Source organism: Atractosteus spatula, chromosome 6, assembly GCF_055471065.1.
Source record: "Atractosteus spatula isolate fAtrSpa1 chromosome 6, fAtrSpa1.hap1, whole genome shotgun sequence".
Taxonomy (NCBI): Eukaryota; Metazoa; Chordata; class Actinopteri; order Semionotiformes; family Lepisosteidae; genus Atractosteus; species Atractosteus spatula.
This window is the reverse complement of record NC_142711.1, coordinates 9,287,878-9,311,699: the sequence shown is the minus strand read 5'-3', so window position 1 is coordinate 9,311,699 and position 23,822 is coordinate 9,287,878. Positions and strand designations below refer to the sequence as shown.

The following is a 23,822-nucleotide window of genomic DNA, read 5'->3' as shown; positions in this document are numbered from 1 at the left end:
GAAGCAATTACTTTATTGCACTAAGTTTGAAAAGTCATCACGCATGCTGACAGCAATGTTGTATCCTCGGTAACTTCAATTGTTTTATTAGCAAACAAGGGAAAAAAAACATTTCTGTACAGATCGAAGTATAGTACAATATATACTATTATAATACACTGGCTTACATTACATATAATTAGTACAGCAGTCACAAAGAAACAAACCTCTGGTTTGTTGGAAATTACCAGTGTTGCCCAGACTAGGCAAATTTACTACCTCTTTCCATTTCTTTCATTGAATGGACAACAATATAGACTATATTCTAAAACAGAATCATATATACACTAACACAAGCTATTTATACACATTCTAACAAATTTCCCTCTTACTTTGAAAGTGCTCGGATGTGTTTTCTCTTGTACAACTTGCCCACAGCAATTCATTCTCTCCGGCTGTCGAGTTATTGCTCAGCCTCAATGTTAAAAGAAGAGACGGCATCCCACCTTTTAATCCATCACGCGCCACATTTCTCATGGAAGTCGAGTTTGGATTTTGCCATCTTTTCTATCTGACACGGTTGGCACAGATAATGGAACTCAGTGCATGTAAATCAGATGTAAGGTACTTCCAAGACTACTGACTGCAATCAAAAGATACTTCACGTACATCATAATGTGTGAGCCAGGACTTTCACAGAACAAGGTACTTAAAATTATTCTAGCACTTCTCACTTCTCAAAACGGTCTCCCTTCAACAAACATGGCTGAATTCTCCTTTGGGCTCTCTGCACTGAGTGGGCAGCCTCTTATGAGCCATCAGCCCCTCTGGTGTGTAGCTCCAGCTCTGATCTTGAGCTTGACAAAATTGCGTTTGGAGGAAGTCAGACCAGTTTCTTAAGGCCCTTGACTAGTTGTGAATTGGGAAGTACCTGTGAAACCCCGCAGGCTTCCAGATCAGACCAGAAAGAGATTTCCCTCTTTCCGGTTGACATCGTCAAAGCAGAAAGGTCAGTTTGGCCACGTGTGCCATGTCACGTGCTTGAGGCCTCCATCACTTTGAAGCTCACCATTTTCTGCTGGTCAACACGAGGTTTTCCTCTTTATTTAACCAGAAACTTCAGGTAATTTTTAAGATTTCGGAGGGGGGGGGGGATGGGAGGCTGCTCATTCTGGCAACTCTCCTCCAACCAATTCAAGAAAGAGGAAATATTTTCAGTGTAATGATGAGGCTCAGATTTAAGAATAAGTCATGAACCTGTGATGATTTCAAATATCTTGCGCTATGCTTTTACCGACCTATCCTTGAGACTCGATCTTAAAATCTATGTACCACCATTATAAAATACCTTCATTACGTTTAGGAACACTGCATTTAGAGGCACCTTTTTGAAAACAAAATCACATGTGTGTGTTTACCATTACAGTTTAAATGTGAGGTTAATTATTCATAGTTTTTCTCTTCAAAAACTATGTGCATGACACAGTACACTGATACAGCAGTTAACCTTTTTTGCTTCTAAAGTTAACTGAACTTTAAGGCCACTGAAAATAAAAATGAAGCAGATCTAGAAATGTCAATATGTTCTGGACAGTAGTGCAAGAAACGCGAGTGGGACAATTTTTTTTTTTCATTGCCTGGCCCATTTCTAAAGATGCTTTGGGTCCTACAGATAAAATTAAAATGGTTGTAGAAAATTTAGAACAAAACTGAAGACAAATGTTACCCCCTAGGTACTTTGGCTGATAACCCTTTTACACTGCAAATGTATTCTACAAAATAAAATACATAAAGACTTTTGCTTAAAATGTGAAAACAACAAATGATTCTGTGAGCAACTCAACAGTTTAATAATGTTGTGATCACATTTCCAATTGTCATTGAATGCCTCTGTGCTAGGTGACGAAGTCACAAAGTGTTAATAGAGACCAAAGACCTCTATATCTGTCCTGAATAAAAGCAAATCCGAGTAGCTTTATAGGCCTTTTAACTGGGTTGCGTTACCATTAAAATGTTGACGTGCTTTTCATATACCCTGACATCCTTGTCGTAGTTTTTAGAATAATTTATCACTGAGAGAATGAGATAAAAAACAGTAAACCTGAGCAGCTGTCTGTTACAAAATAAAAAATAACTGCAGTTTTCCACAGTCTGTAAGTATTCAGATTTATTTCTAGATGCAAGATTCCCTTGGATCCCTTAGGAAATAGCTGGATGGGCTGGATGAGATCCTTAAATCAATCAGCTAAAAAACCAACTAGTAACTTTCACAGGTCGAATGCCCCTTTCCGTCAGTGGCTTGATTATGGCACGTTATAGTATAAGAAAATACAGTACAATCCAATCAGTAAATTGAAAAATTGCAAATCGAGACTATGCAGGTACATGCCTCCAGATAATGTCTGTAGCTTGACTTCAAGACTAAGATCAAACAGCTAACTTTCAGAAAGCAGACCTGCTTTTTCTGGATACATTTGCACTGTGCCAGAAATACCACCTGACAAAGGCTCACTGGAACTCTCCTTACATTGGTCATTTTTGAGGGGTGAAAGAGAAAAGTTCTAAAATTACTACTTAATGCAACTGTTCTTAATCTTCAATTGTCTTTTTAGGGACATAATAATAGCAAGAATAATATAAGTATTGTGAATGACTGGCATCGAGAAAATAATGCAGCCATTTTTTTAAATGCTGCAATTGCTAGTAAATCTACGCTGAAGCTGAACACAAGTACTAATTTATAATCACCGTAGTCTAGTGCTTTACACAAAAACACTGTTTTCTCACCAACACTTGAGGGTTTGACAATGTGGTGACGTTAGCAAGTACAAAACACTTTACCTTCTAGTTTCACAACGGATTGACTATGGTTCCTTCAGATCTGCATTAACAACACTGGTTCTAAAATGTAAACAAAACAAAAACCTTCAACATCTGCCTGATCTTTGCTTTTATAGTGTTGGAAATGTTTCATTAGTCTGATCGAAAACTTAGCAGTCTGGCTAGAAGAAAATAAAATCACATTCCTTACAGGTCATACTTTTGTTTTTCTATCTTTGCAGAATGAAACAAGGACTTTTTTTTATGAACACTGCATAATCAAATTTTCCAACAGTTTAGATTTCCAAAGTGCAGATGGTGCCAAACTGCACAAAACTAATAGTGCAATGCTAGTGCTGTGCGCTTACTTTAATGAGTATTAATGTTATACCAGCATAAAAAGGCAACAGAACTACTGCGTAATGAGCAAAGCCAGTGCATGTATATGGTTTCAATGAGAAAAATCAGACTATTCAAGGTAAAATCACTGGTTATAATATGGTATATAGTGGCAAAATATTCACAATCAGATGAGCAATTTGCATCATCCTTTAAAGTAAATTTAGTACTGTTAAGTGCCAGACTATTTTAAGTTGTGCTTGATTACAACGCGGAATATTTTTGATTGTCCATTATGACCACAATCCGTGGTCCTCTCAACCCCTGCTCTATTCATTCTAAATTCTAAGTCTTAAGACTCGGAGATGATGTTTAAAGGAATGAACTCCACATCATGAAACAACACGTACGGAGGAGCGAAGCAGTCCTGTTCGTGTTCGTTAATTTCTTCACAGTGCATGTCCTGTATTACCGAGTTGTGATCGTCACCCTGGGTAGCAGTAAGGCAGAAGCTTTCATACACACTGCCAATCTTAAACTCGCCGTCATGCAGTAAAGAACAAGAGAAAATATGGAAACCCTATGCTTTGATACAACCCGATTGCTTCACTACAACAAGCCCCCAGTAATGCAGCCTAGGCTATGGAGGGGATCGGACTTATGGATCGGCTTCTCTATCGGAAACACACAGGGCTAAAGAAGAGCCTTTCCAATCAGGAGTGATCCATTGGCTCAGTGGCAATGGTCAGCTCAGTGTCCTGGCTGTCCATGTCTTCCAGTTCCTCTGTGGTTGTGCCTTTTCCAGTGGGCTTCCTTGCTGTCACTTCCACCCCACTGGATGTGCCAAGAGCGGACACGTCCATGCCCGAAGGCTCGTGGTCGCCAATTCCCAAGACGGGCTGCGGCGCCATGGTCCTTGTGCTGTCTGTCCTACTTCCCAAGCTCCCGGCCTCCGCTTTCCTGGGGGCACGCTCTCCCGCTGCGGGGTCCCCCCCGCCCTGTTCCCGCAAGTGCCTGTCCATCGACGCCTGGATGGAGGACACCATCTCTTGCAGCTTCTTGCGCTGCGCCTCAATCATGCCGGGGTCCAGGTGCCTGCCGTCCTTCATGGTCACGAACCCCGGCGCCATGCGGACCAGCTCCTTGGCCGCGTCCTCCGAGATGTCGGCCAGCTCGGCCCCCGGCTGGGGGACGCTGCCGCTCAGATCCACCCCGCTGCTGTGCTTCCGCGAGATGGGCCGCTCCCGGGGCTTCTGCTCGGCGGGGGAGCTGCCCGCCGCACTCCCCAGGGAGTGGCCCTTCCCCTGGAAGGCCGTGACGTGGTGCGACTGGTCCGACTTCTTCCTGACCACCCCTCCGCTGCCCAGCTTCAGCAGCCCGTGGGAGGGGCTGCCCTCTCTGCTGCGCGAGGCGGCCTCCGAGCGCAGCTGGGTCAGCGCCTCCTTCACCAGGTCCTCCACCTCCGGGCCCACCGGGAAGTGGCCCGCCACGTCCACGCACAGCTCCAGCCGGTCCTCAGCCGCGTTGAACACGAAGGTCTTCCCGGGCATGTGGGGCAGCGTGCAGTGCTTGCCGTCCATCAGACCTGCGGGGGGAGAGAGACCCACACCCCTGCATCAGCAGCGCTCCGGACCCTCCCTCTCGCGCGGAGGAGAGCGTGCCACCACACAGCACAGACCAGCCGGCCACAAGGGACGATGTATAATATCAAAATAACACAACGACGTATACTGTAACTGAGCGAACACAGGACTCCCGCCCTTTAAAAATAACCCAATTTCAGATTTCAATCAAATCACATTTTCTCCTCCATGGCACAGCTGAAGGTGGATCTCACTGAGATCGTGTGGTACAGTAATGGGGACTGAGATGTACTGCACAGACTGTACAAGCCGTTAAAGATATGAACTTATATGTATGACTTCCATAAATATAAGTGCAGTGTGGTGGATCTGTGGCTAAGGATCTGCGCTTGTTGCTAGAAGGCTGAAGGTTTGAATCCTGCAGCCAGCAGTGGAATCCTACTCCGTTGGGCCCCTGAGCAAGGCCCTTAACCCCAACTGCTCCAGGGGTGCTGTATAAATGGCTGACCCTGTGCTCTGACACCAAGCTTCTCTCCCTGTCTGTGTGTCTCATGGAGAGCAAGCTGGGGTATGTGAAAAAGACAAATTCCTAATACAAGAAACTGTATATGGCCAATAAAGTGATCTTATCTTATCATACTTCAAAAAGCTGCACATCTCCTGTAGTTACTTTACTTGTATATTAGTGTCTTTGACATGGTTATACATTAAGAGTAGAAGGAAAAGAAAAAATTAAAGTATTAAAGGAAAACGGGCTGAAAGTGTTTGTTTCAAGCAGCTTTACCCTACAGAGGAAAACCTTAAAAAGGAATGGGAGAGATGCTGTGGATGTGTTCTGGCTGCAAATACTGAACCTGATTTTAGTAACAGATTTGTGTGCGGGGATATCCTGCGGACATCGGGGGATTACAAAAAAATGCTATTAACACCTCAAAATGCAAGATCTACATTAAAGAGATGGGAAGGTGCTCCTGGAATTACCCATGTCTTTCTTCATGATGTTGTAGAAGACCCCGCCGTGCTGAAATAAGTGAGGCAGCTTCTTGGCGTAAGACCAGACGTCTTCTCCTGTAAATACACAAACCACGGCAGTAAGTTATTCTGGGGGCCTTTGGAAGGCTCTGGCAGGGCAGCTGTGTATCAGAGAAACCTACAATGTAGATAAAACAGACACATGGATGTTCCACAATCTCACCTCTTCGTATGAACATGAACAGACGTCCACTGCCCAAGCTGAAATGTTTAATACCTACGATAAAGTGCCTTCTTGTTTTTCCCTATGGGGTTCAAGCAGTGTGCCCCAATGCAAATGACGCTCCCATAGCGTGAACACACTCAACTGGAACACACACACTTGACAAACCCTGTCTGACACCGCTGTGCTTCTCTAACGGTGGGCCACAGAAAGATCTCAGGTGGGCCACAATCCCAGGAGAGATCAGGTTTAATAAGGAGAAGGAGCTTTGTGCAACTCTTTCCAGCATTTAAACAAATCTTAAACAGCTGTGTTCTCTAAAACGAGCTCACATTTCTCTCTGAAATTCTAGTCAAAAAAAGGGACGACAGACATTTTTAATCAAAATTGCAATATATGCTTCAGTGTGAAATAGATATAATATCTTTATTAGGGCCCATACTTCTAAATAATTCGGTGTACCGCAAAAGGTTTTGGAAGGTATAAGTGTGCCATTAACTCACAATCAAATGCTCCACAGAGTTCTGCGAACTTTACATGTTGCTTGGTCAGATCATTCAATATCACAGACTTCATGGGTTTCATTTGTAGGCAGGTGACCCCCAGATCTATTTGCAGAGCAGTCCCAACAGCTGCCGTTTCTGAATGTGTTGTGTGTGGACACAACAAACCTTTCTTGACATGCACTGTGACATGACTGAGGTTACGCTGTTTGACTTCCAACATCAGCTTGACAGTACCACAATCAAACCTTTTATCAGTTAGAAAACTGACTTGCTTGTGCTTTCGCTTTGTAATTTGAAGGGCAAATTAAGAATGTTACAAGGACATGTTTCTTCCTCCAGTGTATTACTGCTTGGTTAAAACCCTACATCTAATTATCTTATGCTGAAATATCTATGCATAGCTTTATTTCACCAGGGTTGGACTACTTTAACACCTTAGGTGCTGGTGTACTTCTAAAAGGCCAGGTTTAGTACTGTACAAGTATATCCAAAATCAGGTGACTTATGAGCCAAATAAAAGTACACTGCCTCAATATCTTACATCTGTCCTCCAGTCCCAGTGAATTTTAGCATGGGCATCCAGGTTCTCCTGCTTACATAAAGGCACTGAATTATCAAGCTCCAGTGTGTCTTAAGCACATATTGTACAAGTACTGTAATCAGAGACTGTCTGATTCAGACTCTCATCCTGCCAAAAACCAGGCTACAAACAATGATCCAGCAGAATCTCTGCAGCTCTCAATGCTTTAAAAACAGTTTAAAAAGTCTTTCAGTAATGTTAACTATAGAATAATTTTGCTCTTGAATTCACAGGTCAGTTTGCTATTTGTCACCACATTCTTTTTCTTTTGTGCATGATGCATGCCCGGTTTTACAGCGCCTTGAGTTTCTTGAAAAGCATTCACAGATAAAACCATATAGTTATTGCTATTGTTTTTATATTGGATAACATCAAAAATACACACAGGGATTATTCATACCATTGTTTTGTTCAAAAAGATCTCTAATGCAAGGAATCAGGACACCAAGCTGTTTACATTATAAAACAGCAAAATGACTCAGCTCGGTTAGAATAAGTAAAAATGTATCTGCAGAAAGAATGTACACATTCCACTACTACTACTACTACTACTACTACTACTACTACACAAATTGCCCATACCAACAGAAATTTGAACTGTAGACACACCTCAGGATATATTCTTTCTAAATATTTTAAACTAAAAAGGAATCATTAACATAACACAATTGTGCTCTAGGTGCATCTCTTGCCTTCTGGCTGGGGTGGATGCAGTAATAAAGAGAATGCAGAACCGAAGACATCCCGGACAGCTCAGAAAGTGAAGAAATCATTTATTATCAGCCATGTGTCTCTTGCCTGTTGTTTATATAGGACGCCTGCGTAGGGATGAGTCACTCTGGTTCATTGATTTGAACCAGAAGGAATCTTGAGGGGTTGGAAGGAGATTCCAAGAGCTCACTGAGACTCTTTTTCCCTGTTTTGTCCCTTTTCCAACTTTTTGCAACAGTGGCTCACAGCGGCCTGTGTCATGCCAGAACATCACAAGGCCTGCGTGGCACAAAAATCAAGTAGTCAAGGATTAGGCTGATAGGCCTACAACTTCGTCATAGCAAATGTCTTAGTTCACATGGACACTATTAGCATTTAGCAAATTTGGATAACTACTATATGTCTGCAACACAGGCTTTACCATGATTACATTTTGAACACTTGCGCAGCAACTATTAAATACAACAAAGACATTTACACCAATGCAATGCAAATTCTACAAAAATACATTCCAGTACTTAAAAAGAAATTGACATAAGTCTCCTAATTATATAACAATTATACAGTATCTTAGCAATGAAAAGATCAGACTGAATTTAGCACTGCCATCTGAAGCCCACAGCAAACTGAATACATAAACACATGTACTGTATAATAAACCAACATGTTCCTTAGCACCACGTTAACGGTACTGATACTATTTTAATCTCTTTTGTTGAGCTTTATTTATTAGGCCTGTCCATAAGTGTATGGCACAGTCCTTATATATCTTCTTCAGTACAAGTATAGTTTAAGCACTGAAGTTAGGAGACCTTTGAGACATATTACACATCACACCTGACTCACAAAAATAAATCAATAATAAAATGAAAAGTTAGCAGGACTCTTAATAAGCCTACAAGCTAAAGAATTCAAAGCATGACGATCCTCTTATGTTAGGCGTATCTGGAAAGTAGGCTGGTATGTCAATTGCATACACTAAGAAGAAAAGAAGCTCTGTGCTGTAGGAGATAAACTGCTACAGGAAATCATAAGATCTCATTTCAGGCTCTTACTGAGGGGACCTATGGCAATTTACTTGATCTACTGTTCTCCACGCAGAATTAAGGGCTTGACAATATTCCTGCTAGACAGATCAAATCAGTTGGACTGTCACAGAGGAGTAACACCAGAGACATGTTTCACATCTTGACAATGTCTGAATGTGACTCGAGAAACAGGTGAACATATTAAACAGACTGAGCTTCATCTGCTCTAAGTCATTAATATAATCCTTGACATGATGTCTCTCCATGACAGCACGTTCGTCAGCAGGTACATTTTGCTGAGGACTGGAGTAACAGGAAGTGAAAACGCTGTACCCTTGTCTAACTACACTTCCACGCCAATTTCAATGTGCAAAGTGCATGGTTTGTACCCATGCAAGATGTGGAACTTTCTATAGCTAAAAACCAGCAACTGTGAATAGACACAGAAAAAGTGTAGTTTCTGTGAAAAGCACTTTATAAAAAACACTTAACACCGAACAATTCCTAAAAGATCGATTTAACGCATAATGCATGCACTGCAATTAATAAATGTTCACAGAATGCAACTGCAGCTGATGCAGTGAGGGAGGGGTAATTACAGAAATACAGCGCTTGAAAGTAACCCGTTGTGACCAAGAGCTCCCTGGAGGTTGGGCACAAATGGCCAAGCGCCGCCTTGGCTTGGGTTAGGGGCTGCCCTGCTGAACACGCAGGGTGGATTCGCCTCCCTTCATTCAACGCCTCCTCTGACGTTAATTATTAAAGTAGTGCTTCCCAGCCTGTGGCCCATGACACTTCTGCAGTGTGTCCGTGGACACGAAAAATGCAAACGAACAAGTAATAGGTTTATTCCACGCTGAAAAGAGAAGAGAGAAAACACAACATTTCGGCTGTGAAGCCTTCTTCAGGTGAAAAATGTAATGTTATACTTCTGATTAAACCTAGAAAGCTCAAACTAAACAGTTAAGGGTGATATTAAATGTCAACAATAAACTGCAAAGCATAATCCAAAAGCTGGGTCAATACTTGGTGATAGTAAATAATTCTACTGTGAAGTAAGAAAAATGTAAGGCGGACTCAGATTTAAGGCCAAAATCCTTAAATTTGGTCCTTGCTCCAACCCAATTTGACTTTTGAAGTCAGCAAAACAGCACCAGCGATCTCACTGGCATCTAAATAAAGGACACTCATGTTCAAGTGCCTGTGTTCTTCACAAACAAATTTACTGAGTCAATGAATTCAGAGATTCTCAAATATTGCAAGATGGTCTTTTCTCATGTTATATTTCCACACGAAGAAGTGCATAAACACAACTACGGCAGCAGCGTGTGACGGTCTCCCGCAACATGTCTGGAAGTTGAAAAGGCCTTCGTACAACTCCTCTTCGATTTCCAGAAGGCTGGGAACTGCTGTACCAAAAGATTCCGAGTTCACACAGCAAATATGGTCGGAGAAAACCTGGCACAAGCTTGGCAAGGCCAGTGGGGCAAGCAGCACTTAAAAGAGGGAGAAACAAGCAATTGCAGAAGTCCGCAAGCTGGATTTGTCTGCCCAGATGGCTTTCCGGATACTGACCGAAATGACCGACACAAACAACACGAAAGCACTGCTCTTCTTGCCACAGACCAGGCCTAATACCACTTGAAAAATGGCGAGAGCTGACGAAATTGAATAAATCTGCTGCAGATGTAATTACACACTTTCGCTCTCGTGCATCCCAGGAATGTGGGCTCTGCAGTCTTTGCCACTTTCTACAGAGAGCTGTTTCGGCACTGTGCTGCAGAAAGGTGGCTCAAACCCACATGGCGGATATGGTGAATGTCTGCTTTCTTACCTCCGTTGTCAGGGAACCAACAAGGGAAAATTGATCCAGAGAGAGTGAAGAACGTGGAGGTGAAAGAAGCAATAGGAACCCGTAACCACAACATGATCGGTTTTGAGGTATCGTGATACCAGATAGGCACAGACTGTTTCTAATATATGTTTATAAAGGCAGACTGTAAGGAAATGAGATGAGCCTAAGAAAAAATAGATTGGGGTACACCAGAAAAACCGGTCAAAAAAATATCTTTTTATTTCAGGCCAAATAACTGGCCTGAAAATCCAAAGCTTACCATATCACAGCCTAGATAAAACTGGCTTAAACAGTTTAAAATATCACTAAAGAGCAACATAAGTACAAAAATAGTTTATAGGGAATAGAGATTGCATCAGGATGGGACAGAGCACAGAGAACAAACAGGTCAGTAAAGCCAACAGAAGAGCAGAGAGAGCTGTGGAAGGCTAAATCCAATTACAATTACAACAGGAACTTGTCAGAAAGGGAATCGGGCGAATGTTTTAGGGATACAAAGGGATACCTTATAGAGGATACGCAGGGAAAGTTGTACACCATCTCGGCACATGAGAGCACAAGATGTTAAAGAGACTTGGAGAAATTCGGAAAAAAGAGTCTTCACTTACCCATGTGCTTTCCAGGAAATGAAAGAAGTTATTCATAAACTACGCACAAGGGTATTTCACATGGCTCTTAGGGCATGGGATGTCCCTACTGCATAAAAAAAAAACCAAATGTAAAACCCATTCTTAAATAAATGGTGGATGGATGGATAAGGGGAGGGATGAGGTTCAGTTTGGGGGACAGAGGAGCAATAAAAAAGCCAACAATATGCTTGGCTATACTCCGAGTACAGAAGTTAAACCAAGGGAAGTCCTGTTATACAACACGTTAGTTAGTTCTCTCTCAGGTCTACTGTATTTAGTTTTGGTCATCGCACTACAAGGGACAGCTGCTCTAGAGAATGTATGACAAGGAGCAATCAGATTTATTCCTGGCTTGAAGAGAAGATCATATTTAGGCAGAATAAAGCAACTGAATATTTGAGTTTAGAACAGATAAGACTGGAAGTTTGGAAACAATTTCCAGGACATGCGATTCAAAACAACTCCACAGGATCCTTTAAGAAAGGAGCAGATAAAATTCACAGAACATTAAGTTATTCGCAACCAAATGAATAAGATGCCATTCCTGTTTTGCAAGCTGACCGATGTTACCTGCTTAGGACTAAAACTGTTGGTGCATTTCACAATAAAATACAAGAAGACAGCACAGTCTTTATCATGGGTTTTTAGTTGGGAAATATCCAGTTCTTTAGAATGACATTTAAGGATTTGGGATGCTGTTTAATCATGTTTTTGTTAAACACGGAGCAGTACAACATACTACTTTACAGTACTTGATTGTGATACATCTGCACTGCATTAAGAGCTCTGCAACATGCTCAGAACATCATTTGGGATTTAACAGATTGAAATGTACTGCCTGCTTTAGCGTGCGCCAGTCCCTACACCCACAGGACCTTTGTGCTAGCATTCTATCTGGTTGAAAATTCCATCACTGCTTAGAAGAACATCTAGCAAAATATAAACTCACCTTCACCGGTGTGCAAGCGTGGTGACATGTCCGAAACCTGCCAGGTGAGATGAGAAGGTGGAAGAAGCCAGAGCTACAGCCATATATTTAAATGCTGTTTCAAGGCTAGCTGGATTTGATGGAAACCTATGTAGTTTGGAATTTGATTGGAAGTGTAATTTTTCCATCAAATCCAGCTGGGGGCGGTGCGGTGGCCCTGTGGCTAAGGATCTGCGCCTGTGGCTGGAAGGTTGCCGGTTCGTATCCCGCGGCCGGCAGAGGAATCCTACTCCGTTGGGCCCCTGAGCGAGGCCCTTAACCCCAACTCCTCCAGGGGCGCTGTATAAATGGCTGACCCTGCGCTCTGACCCCCAGCTTCTCTCCCTGTCTGTGTGTCTCATGGAGAGCAAGTTGGGGTATGTGACAAATCCATAATACAAGAAACTGTATATGGCCAATAAAGTGATCTTATTTCAGAATGTGCTTTTACACTTCCAGTCAAATTCCAAACTTGGAATTTACATACGTTTCCATCAAGTCTCCACGTGGCAACTGCAGAGCAGATAATGGAGACAAAGAAGAAGGAAACACCAAGCAGGAGAAGGCTTTGCATTTTAGACTATGATATATCGCAACAGTGGTTGCGATAAATAAAAGGTATATTTGTCGATTATCGTCTTTGCTCTCCAATGCTATTTGCATTCTTTCTCAACTAAGATGGAGTTGAAGGGTAAATGCAAAGAAGGAGTAAATCATTTTTTTCTGTTTTTGTCAGACACTATTTTCTGTCTTCGTGCCACACTGTACGTTATTATCCAAACCGTTTGTCTCTCTAAACGGGACTGGATGTGGATCGTTCTTCCTACTAGACAGCCCCTTTATGATAGGACAATTTTTCACTACTTTAATTTGCAAGTAAAAACATGAGCAGACACTGTACGATGCACATAAACAATACCTAAATAGCTTGCTAGAGAAATACTCATTTGTGTACTGCTTGTAGCCTTTTGTGTACTTTGCTTTTATTCTTTTGACAGTTTTTAAAAATTCATTAAGCACTGTCATGGCAAAATATTTTCCGTGCATTTTGTGGTACATAAATGAAGGCAATAGAAAATAAATGTTCATAGTAAAATATGTTACTGATTAACTAAAATCATCCCACACACTACAATAATGATTTTTCACTTAATGCTGTTAACGACATAAATAATTTGAGAAACAGTTTTCCGCGTGACACTCGTTACACCTGTTACGCAAACATGTTTGTAAGAAAAGATCATTTTTACAGCCTGCTGAGGCACTAATAACTAACAGGAAATTACTGCTAAATCAAATACAAAAAGGCTTCTTCTAAGGAGCTGAAAGCCCAATACAACTTAGCAACGAACCGTATATTGTAAAGGCACAGAAAGAATACATAGTTTTGATTTGGAGGAATGTTCCAGGATTTGTTCATCCATGATCCACCTGGCAGATGAAACATGGAGACAGATCACAGTACTCGTCACTGCGATGAGGAAAAGTTGAAAGCATCTCAATATTTTTTGAGCCAGAATAGTGTCTGCTGGTGATTTAACAAGGAGAGTACAAAATGCCGGCTTGTTTTTTAGTTATTATGATCTCTTTTAGCAACAATGTTCCACAAAACCAATCTGAGGGCAATTTTAAGCCATTTGTGTTTGGGAAACATTGATAAGTACACAGCATTTTTCCAAATTAGTTCTGAATTTCTCTCTCGCTCTCCAGAGGCTTGTGCCTTAATTCCACATAATGATCCAGCCCCCACTGCTGTGTATGTGAAACCTCTGGATGCTCCGATGTTAAAGACAAAGCACAATGCTCAGCAGTCTGTTTGAGCCTGTACACAAAGCTGGGAGCATCGCATAAAAAAGCCTTTGTTAAATCAGGTGTCCCCAGTGCTGATCCTGGAGGACCGGAGTGTCTACGCGTTTTCAGGCAAGATGGGCATATAGTGACCCGAATCACCTCATCACTGGATGAATTAGACAAGTTTACCAGCTTCTCCCGGCTCTTCAAGTGCTGCTGATTAAAAGAGACCTGGACAACCTGTAGACACGGCACCTAACAATCCCTCCCACAAGAAACGACAGCAAAAATTAATTTATCATTCTAAATCATTAATGATTGGCTTCTGGTGTTCTCCCCCAGCTTTGTTCACACAGTCAAGTAAGAGTACAGGGAAGGATCAACTGGTTCTTCTCCAGTGCCAGAAAATGGTGTCGAGTTGCAGACCCACAGGTGGGTACAAGATCTTTTATAAGACGCCAGCAAAGTGAACAGTCACCAATCGGATTTCCATTATTGAGTGTTGTCAGAAACATCGTGTGTTCTACTAATCAGATAAAAGCACAAGCAGAGACTACCTGTGTAGCACTGGAGACTTCCCTCTATACAAGCAAGACTCCTGGTGTGGTTAAATGAGAACTGAAAACAATCAGAACATAACATAAATTGTCTGAGTAAATCAGACTTTTTGCCAAACTCAAATTAAGTTAAAAAAATCTGAAGAGATTTGGACATGATCAAGGGACACTGATTCAGGACAAACCTCACTGATCCTCTGTCCTTTGTCCTTTGGCAAATTGTGGAGCCCAGAGGACAGTCCTAGTTTCCCATACTCGCTCACAACCATCACTGACCAGATCAATCAGATACCCAACTGCTCCCGATTGTCCTGATACAGAGCAGGAGGAGGCCCAGCATTCACAACCCTCAAAGGCACTGATAAAGCCAGCTCATTGGACTTCTTTAATACCTACAGTTAAAACTGAACCAGGGGACAAAGTGGACACTGGGGGAAAGTGCATTTAAAACCGTAAGCAGGAGGATTGCTTCTTACACAATTGGTAGAGGAATCTGAGAAAGGCACTCGGTCTTGTTGAGAAAAACGACATCTGGCTTCTTTCAAGAAGCACTTGGACAAGATCCACTGGACCCTTAACTGCTAGCAACCAAAAGATTTAGATGGGCTGAATTCTTTTCACTTATACCCATCCTTATAACAACAATATTTTTTGTATCAATTTAACTAAATTTCTTCAGGTGATCATTAGTTAAATCTTGAAATATGTGTACACAGTAAATGAAAAGCATTTACTGCAGCAGCCTATGTACCTTATCCAACAGCAAAAGTAAATAAAACAAATTATTGCTACTATCGGGGTTTCAAGAGAACTTAATAAGTTCCGCCTTCATTGTGATAGCTGACACTAGAAAATAGCATCTGTCAATTTTCCAGATGACATTTCATGACCACCAACTACAATGAGGAAGCAGCCCATTGGGAGTAATAAAAATGAAAGAGGTAGACAAGTGCTTGAACACCTTGTGTCTCTAGTGTGTAGGGGGTGGGGTGAGGACACCCTTACACCCACTCTGAGGACTCAATTGTCTGATTATGTCTCACTCGTATTGGGTTTTGTTTTCAAATCGGTGTTTCCCTGTCTCTTCTAGTTATCTTACGATCTATGATGTCACTCCCTGAAGACAGCAGCACACCGAAGGGCAAAACAGAAAGCTAATGAGAGACAAGTGATACAGAAATGAAACCAAAAGTGCATCACTTTTCAAGTTGTGCATTAGTGTGTCAGACAAAAGAAAATGTACAAAACTCTTTGCGGTTGGGAAATTTCATCTGCTATCCCTCCAGTTTATCTCAATTCAATCTTCTTTGAAATAAAAACGGAATATGAACCACACCTCATTTACCTTACTCAGTGTTCACGTACTGTTCCTTTAATAGATGGGCAGGATGTAGAATTTTACCTTTTCATTATTCAACATATGGAGAACAGTCATTGAAAATATTTGCATATGTTTCTTTAAAGAACAAAATTAACTGCTTTATGAAAGACTTGTGTATCTCACACTTACTACCACGTAACTAAAACTTCACAAACGCAGAATAAGAAAAGGCTCATCAGGGGCAGAAAAATCCCCTAAAAGCAGCAAAAGCAAGCAAAACTTAACTTTCCCTTTCTTCCAGCACCTCTTCACCTGCACAGAGATAATTAGAAGGACGCACAGACCTGTCAGCCCTGAACTCACAAAGTATCAGATCCTTTTAAGGATGAGATTGAAGTACACCAGGCTGACATGGTTAGATACAGATCTCTAAAATGCACACGTTGTGAACCAACTAAAGAGAAGCTCAGCTGGTGCTTCTGATCAGATGGTGGGTTATAATAACAACAGCGTGCCTCAAGTACTGTAGTCAGCCAATACACATTCTATGGCAAATGTGTTGATATATATGAGCACATTAGAAATGTGCTTCTTGCATACTGTGCAGATTGTTCAAATGAACTTACTGAAGAATAAATCATGACATTAAACATCACAGCACTTTTGTTGCCAGCATTAACCAGACGCCAATGAGAATTGAATTGATCAAAGAGGAACTGGCGGCTCTTACCCATTAAAGTTGCCAGGAGGCACAGGGAGGACATCTCCAGGTCAATGTGGTCCTGCAGCTCTCTGGAGGTGGGTCGGCTGGAAGACGCAGGATCCTCGCTCTTGACTGCGTGGGGGGCAGGAGTGGAGGCGGAAGCGGCAGGAGCTGCTGCTTCTTTCTCCTGGGGGTCCCTCACCGCCTCCAGAGTCACCCTGTCCCCGTGCTGCAAGGGCACGGGCTCGTTCTCCTGCCCCGCCCCGGGAGGCAGGAGCTCCTTGGGGGGGAAGCCGTAGCGGATGCACTGCTGGGCGGGGGGCACGGCAAACTCTCGGGCGAGGCTCTCCTGGAGCGCGGCGAAGGTGGTCTCCGCCTGGAGCGTCAGCATGGCCTGCCGCCCGTCGTTGGTGGTCACGCGGATCTTCTTCTCCTTGCTGGACTGGGGGGAAGAGGGCGCTCTCGTGGGGGTGGCGGGGGCCGAGGCGGGCCCCTCGCGGACGGGGCCCGGGGAGGCGGGCCTGGCCTGAGCCCTCTGCTCCTGCTTCAGCTTGTCGGTCCTCTTCTTCTGCGCGGCGGAGGCGTTCTCGCTGATGCTCTGCTGCAGGCTGCGCTCCGCCTTGCTCATGTTCAGCTCCTCCTTGTGCAGGGTCTTCGCCTTCTGGCCGGTCAAGATGATTTTGGTCGGCGGCTGCACCTCCACCGCGGCTTGCCCCTCCAGCACCTCCCCCAGCCTCTGATGAGCGTGCGCCGCCCCGTCGACGGCGACCGGGTTGTACTCATCCGGGTTCTTCTTGGCCGTGTGGTTCAAGATGGTGTTCACCACCTTCTGCACCAGGATCTCGCTCCCGAACTCCCCCGGGAAGTGCTTGGTGACCAGCTTCATGGCCACGTCGTACACGTTGCTGTTCAAGCTGGGCTCGGCCTCGTACTGGAACCAGTACACCGTCTCCCGCACCACCCTGCCGCCCCACTCCAGGGTGATGGGGAAGGCCTCCGGCAGATTGTCGTACTCCTTGCCTTCCCAGAAGTGCTTGAACCCACAGCCGCACTTGCCGCCCTGGGAGCGGGCGCTGGTCCTGTCCCCGTCCAGGTACACGACGGAGCCGTCGCCCCGCACGCGGCGCACGGAGGTGCCGTGGCACCAGTTGCAGGCGCCCAGGTGGCTCAGCTTGTAGTCGGGCACCAGCACGTCCCTGTCGGCGTCGTAGGAGCACACGACGTTGTTCAGGGGGAAGCTGTAGTTCTTGTCGGGCCGGAGCTGCCCGTGCGTGGACTTGGCCAGGGTGTAGAGCTTGCCGCCGGGGGCTAACCACTCGGGAGGCACGTGCAGCTCCGACAGGGCGTTGCAGATCAGGCAGCGGTGAAGGCGGTGCTCCATGACGGCTCTCTTGGCGGCCTCCGTCACCTCTTCGGGCTGCACCCCGATCACGCCGGTCCTCCGATACACATACTGGTGGACGTCGGCCACCAGGGACGGGTGGATCCCGTGCTTGTCCATGAAGACCTCTTCCATGGCACTCACCAGCCTCATCAGGTACTTGTCCTGCAGGCTTCGGTCTCCTCCAATCACGCAGCTCCCGTCCGACTCCAGGCGGATGTACTTCTTGATGAGCTCCTGCGGGACGCCCCAGGCCTTGGGCAGCAGCTTCGCCGGCAGCCTGGGCAGGGGGGCGTTTTTGATGCCGACGAGGGGGATGTAGTGGTTCCGGCCCGAGCTGCTCCAGGCGATGCAGATGGGCTTGTTGAAGTGCCCGTCCTTCCCCTTGCACTTCTCCTCCGGCACCAGCCCCGGCAGGAAGGTGGCGGAGTAATCCCCGGAGCTCCTCATGCCGCTCAGGGAGTCAAGCAGGACGATGGGGCGGTGCAGCACGTTGGCCAGCCCGAAGATGTGGATGTTGCGCAGCCCGAGGGGGACGCCCTCGGGCGGGACGAACAGGGGGTCGCACTCGTTGATTATGTCCTCCCACTCGGCCGCGTCGATGAAGTCCTGGAAGAGGGCCTTGTAGCGCTCCAGGTTCTGCTTGAAGTGCTGCTTCAGGTTTTCCCGCAGAGCGTGCCAGAAGAGCTCCCGGCCCACCAGCGCCCGGGACACGGCGTGGACCAGGCAGTGCCCGTCCCCGTCCACGTGGACCGGAATCAGGCACTCCTTGTTGCGGTTGGCCTTCTTCAGCTCCTCCAGGGTGTCATGCAGGTACACGAGGCTGCCGGAGCGGTCCCTGCCGTAGCCCACGGTGCTCACGTGCTCCTGCTCAATGAGGAAAGCCCTGTCACCCAAAAGCGAGCAGTCAAACATCTCCCCCTGGTTCATGTCCCGCAACAACTTGGCTTTCCCGGTCTGCTTGTCCATGCCGTACCTCGTCAGGACTGGGGACAGCAACTTGCAGTGGTAGTTGGAGAGCCCCATCACTTTCACTAACTCGGTTCCCTTTTTGGGGGCGCCAGTAACCCCGAGAAGGGCATTTCTTAGCAAGTTGTGAAGCACGACGTCCGGGTCGGTCACTTCTTCCACTTTCAAGAGATTTTTCTGCTCATGACGCTGGCCGCACTCGGTGCACTCAATGCTGACCGAGCCGTAAGCAGGGAAGAAAAGCCTCGCCTGGCATTTCGGGTCCGGGCAGGTACCAGACAAAATACGCTTGTCCTTTTTCTTCGACCCCTGCTGCAAAGACATTTTTTAGCGATAAAAGTGTTGTTGTGGGCAGTCTTTTAGTACATCGTTATAGATTACTCACCGGCGATTTATCAATACTGTTTTCACCTCCCGCCGCTGTTATTTTATGACTATTGCAGAACCGAAACAACACGGAAGCGGTTCTTTTTTTTCCACAGACTTTTTCGCCGTCCTGTTGCGGAGAGATACTGACCCGTCCGTGTCGCACTGGTTTTAGGGATTTGTAGTTTGGGATAGCGATGTCCTTGCTGTCGTTTAAAGCCCGGTGTTGTTTACCGAACAACGTTACCCAAAATCCCCTGCCAGGAACCCGCACATTTGCCAGTTTGCAGGGGTCGACGGGAACTGTAGTTTATTTTGCGACAAATGTCCTCACTTCCTATCGGAAGAGACGCAATGTGCACTACAAATACCAGGTTTCTTTAAATTAGCTCAGGGTTTTGTTTACTAATTTTGTTGCATCAGTGCTCCGGAAACGATCTATGTTGGAGTTAGTGCTATACCGTTTGAAGCAGAAGGGTGGAAGAAGAAATTCTCTTCTATTTTAGGCAAATTTTAAAATGTTTTTTGGCGTCATAGTAGAGTACGTCGAGAGCACGTGTTTTATAAACGTTTTGTTCATAGCTTGTAAATTACATTCTGGTTGTAGATAGTGTTCACTGTAAATGATGTTAAGGTATTACGTGTTTATTTACGTTTGATGTGTTAAACATTTTCAGACATTTTCATTTTAAATTGTGCCTTTCTTTGAGAATTATGCTGTTTCACTGTTAGAGCGATACAAGTTATTTTCTTTGGATCACAGTTAATTTCAAAGTGAGCTGGTTCATTTCCGAATTATAGCTGATTTTGTTATTTACAGTAAAGTTCTTATTCTTTTTAAAAGCTCTTGTAATATGTCCACCGGTTGTATTATTATTGCATTTACCACTGTACCTCAAATTGTTCACTGTTACGCTAGTAAAAGTGTTGGCGTCTTAAAACATGTGCCAGTCGGTAAACACTGAACTCGAACGCATCAGATTTCTGTAAAGACTGTTTTCGCGATGGTCTTCTATCTCAGAACTGCTGCTGAAATGTAGCAACGTTCAATACCCAATTCCCATGACCTTGGTATTCTGCTTAAATAGACCAGCCTCCTCGTTACAAAACGGCTTCTTTCCAATTTCATTCCACAAAATGGATATCTTGTCCTCGGATTTTATCGGAATTAAATCCGGGGAAGGTTGTCCTGGTGGTGTCCTTTCTGTGCGTTTGTTCGGGCTACAAAATGCGCTAATGATTACACCCGCAAGCGGCAGCAGGAACGTGCTTTTGAGCTAACACAGCGGACAGCAATAACAGGAAAGAGTGGAGCCGGAAATCAGAATATGAGCGAAGGTAAAAACAATATCACAGCTGTAGACAAACACGGGTGTGGCCATGAGCACCGCTGATTTTACCCTGGGGAGCCACCTGCGTAACTTTTGCATGGTCTACCGACTGCCCCCGTGTATTTGCGCACTGTGCCCCGGGCTGGACTGGTGTCACTCCAGGGTGTAACCTGGGCACCGCCTGTGTGCTGGATTGTGTGCACTGGCCATTGAAAACGTATGGATGGAAATACGGGCGCCCAGACCGCTGATGGGCGGGTCTGTGGAGCGTGGGTTTAACACGTGCGCGCTCCACACGAGTATCGCCGTCCTTCCTGATTTTGTCTCGATCTGGTATATTTCATAAACTCATCGCCAAAACCGCGGGATTAGCAGTCGTGAAATAAAACGTTTAGATTAGGTTTAGATGAATTTCAAGACTGGACAAATACCTGGCAGGTGACATTAAATATAAAAAAAGTATAGAGGATTACATGCAAGTTTCCAAAACATAGATACTAATAGGTAAACGCCTGAAGAGCCTACTTATGGAAGGAAAAAAACTTAGGTGTTTATATTGATGAAAATAACCTCTTTAGTCTTGAACAGAGAAGACTGCGGGGGGGGGGGTCTAGTTCAGTGCAAATCCTCAGAGACACCAAGGAAGGAAATGCCATCAGAATCAACAGTGAAACAAACAACCAGATGGCACAAGTGGAAACTGTTGTGGCCGTGCTTTTAAAACCGAGAAGGGGGGGGGGGGGGGCGCTTCTTTACACAAAGGGTGGTGGGAGCGTGGAACAAGCCACCCCAGCCATTTGGCTGGTCGATACCATGGCTGCTTTCCGAGAAGGAAGTCACCTGATCCTCAGGTCAATAAGCACCTCGCTACCAAACGGGCTAACGGGCCACATGTCCTCTTCTTAATGGTTCAGTTAAGCTATTAAGGCCTGAGAGAGGATGGAAATCAAGGGCTGCTCCTACGGGCTGGAGTTGCCTACTCCTTGGTTTCGTTTGACAGTGGTCACTGTTAGTTTTTTGTTTTTTTCATTGGTGTGACTTTATGTAGGGTGAGCAGGCATTGTGTTATTAGAAATTAAGAAGGGGGGAGGGGGTTAACCCCAGACAAGTTTTTTTTGTGATGATTGTTTTTAATGGAAATAAAGGTGGTTTTAGAAACCTCAACAACAACAATAACAAACACGGTGACAACCGTCTGGCTCAGGGCTCCTCAGCTCATCAGCTCTTCCGATGCATTCCGCCACAGTACTTTGATGTAACCAGCTCCTGCTTTAACGGATCTAATAATTCGGTAATTATAGATCTGGTTACAACAAAACTGAATAACTGAGTGAAATCGATGGGTCCCGGAGCTGGTCTGATCTTTAGCTAAAGTAGTTCAAGTAGGTAGCTGTGTCAGCATGAATAGGCTGCAAGGAAACAAAATAAAGTTTTATTCCGAGATGAAAAGAAACACAACGTTTCGGCTGTGGAGCCCTCTTCAGGTGTGACAGGCTCCACAGCCGAAACGTTGTGTTTTTCTTTTCATCTCTTTTCAGCCCAGAATAAACCTTTACTTGATCTTTAGCTGCCTTGGGAAACGAAGCAAGCCTGAGTCTGCCCATCACCGAGACTGCAGGTCTCCAGGGAGAAGGGTACCGCTGTAAGTGGTGTTGACCCGTAGGTGGCACCCCGGACCAGAATGTCAGACGCAAGCCCGCTGAATGGCACCACCTTGGGTTTTTACAATCTGACCTCTGGGAAGTACCCTCTCGATTCGATTGGTGAAGCGGTTTTTCAGTTCTCTGCTGGCTGTGCAATGAAACAGGGAATAATGGATGCCACGTATCTCTCAGGTGGGAGAAGCGTTTCAGTGCTGGTTGACGTCTCAGAAGTCAAGCGCCATACTAATTTCAATTAAAATCCAAGCAATTCTGATCGTGTTCAGTTGTGAGGTAGGGCCGTTAAAATAATTAGAATGTTTGCTGTCGCTTAATAGTTTTTTATTCCCGATTTACGTGCAATTTCTATTTCTATAGAAACGTCTCTGTTCACACTTCTGTATTCCTTACTGGACTCGGAACTCAAACACCTCGCCATTCGATTAAACGAATGTCACAACGAAGAGGCGACATTTCGGCAGGTATTGATAGAGCTCCGGTTTAATGGAAAAGTGTCGACGTGGTTTACCACTCATTTGATCCCATTCAGTCGATCTCTAACTCTTTCAATGTAACGTCTGAACACAGAGCTGCGTGGTGAACTCTTGATATTACTGAGGTTCACACGCGTGCGAGTACCACAGACGTCCCCAACACCATTCGTACTCTGAACAAACAGCTCTAATAATGCTAGTCGTATGGAGCGCCAGCTTGGAATGTGGGATCAACAGCAGCCCCAGTTCCCGAGTCCGCGATTGTGACCCTCTGTTACTTTGTTGCTCTGACGTCGCGGCGGTGCTGTCCAGAGACGGCCACCAGGGGGCGCCGTTTCCTTCCCGGTTTCCCCCTGCAGGCGGCTGGTCCCGTGACTAATTACAATGGCACTTTCAGAGTAAACTTTTTACCTTTTCCTGCAAGTCTGGTATTTGACAGGACGTTGCACGGCATGGATGTTGCGGGTTTTGGTGGGGCTCCAGCGAGTTCTGTGGGTGGGTGGTAAAGCGTAAATTACGCTGGGTTTTGACTTTCTTTACGGCGAGTGTCCCATCTCCTACCACGCCAGTCGAGACATTTGTGGGGCTAGTCGGAAAAATACGAAGAGGAGGCTTTAAAAACTGCTACGAAGAAAAGGGTAAGTTTAAAAGCACCGCTTCGTCATTGTGATGTTGATGGCCGTATAGATTTTCTCCAAAGGGGTCTTCTTTCAGACTGATTGAAATTAGACGCGGGGGTGTACGGGGTGTTTTAAAGTAAAACTGCGGTGAGCAACGTAGTTAAATGAGATTTGAATTGAAAATGAAACTATACATGACACATGTGAAGTGTGGCCTGTTTGTATTAACTGTCCCTGTTAAGGTTGACGTGTTGTAGACAGATGATGATGTTAGTGTAAACGTTTGTTTATATATGCATAGAAACGTCTGACGATAACACACGGAACACGTTGGCTGTAAAAAATGACTTTTTTTACATGTTTAATTTTGTAATGTAAATTAAGTACACATATTCAACACGTGTGGAAACCGGCAACTCAGCTTCATAACTAAGTGCCTACTATTCCTAAATGATGA

General features: G+C 44.7%; 2 protein-coding genes across 2 annotated transcripts in view; one reads left to right on the top strand and one right to left on the bottom strand.

Moving 5' to 3' along the window:
- Window positions 1–19,417, bottom strand: vcpip1 (valosin containing protein (p97)/p47 complex interacting protein 1). The gene is made up of 3 exons (XM_088919634.1): window positions 16,592–19,417; window positions 5,703–5,789; window positions 1–4,723 (listed from the first exon to the last, which is right to left on the bottom strand). Exons 1-3 carry the CDS (start codon window positions 19,236–19,238, stop codon window positions 3,852–3,854), a joined length of 3,606 nt encoding a protein of 1,201 aa, XP_088775760.1. The 5' UTR covers window positions 19,239–19,417; the 3' UTR covers window positions 1–3,851.
- Window positions 19,418–23,116: 3,699 nt separating this feature from the next.
- sgk3 (serum/glucocorticoid regulated kinase family member 3) overlaps window positions 23,117–23,822 on the top strand; it is a 32,843-nt gene continuing 32,137 nt past the window's right edge. Inside the window, exon 1 of the mRNA XM_088918729.1 lies at window positions 23,117–23,383. The gene's annotated coding sequence lies outside the window, so the exon portion shown is untranslated. The remainder of the gene's footprint in view (window positions 23,384–23,822) is intronic.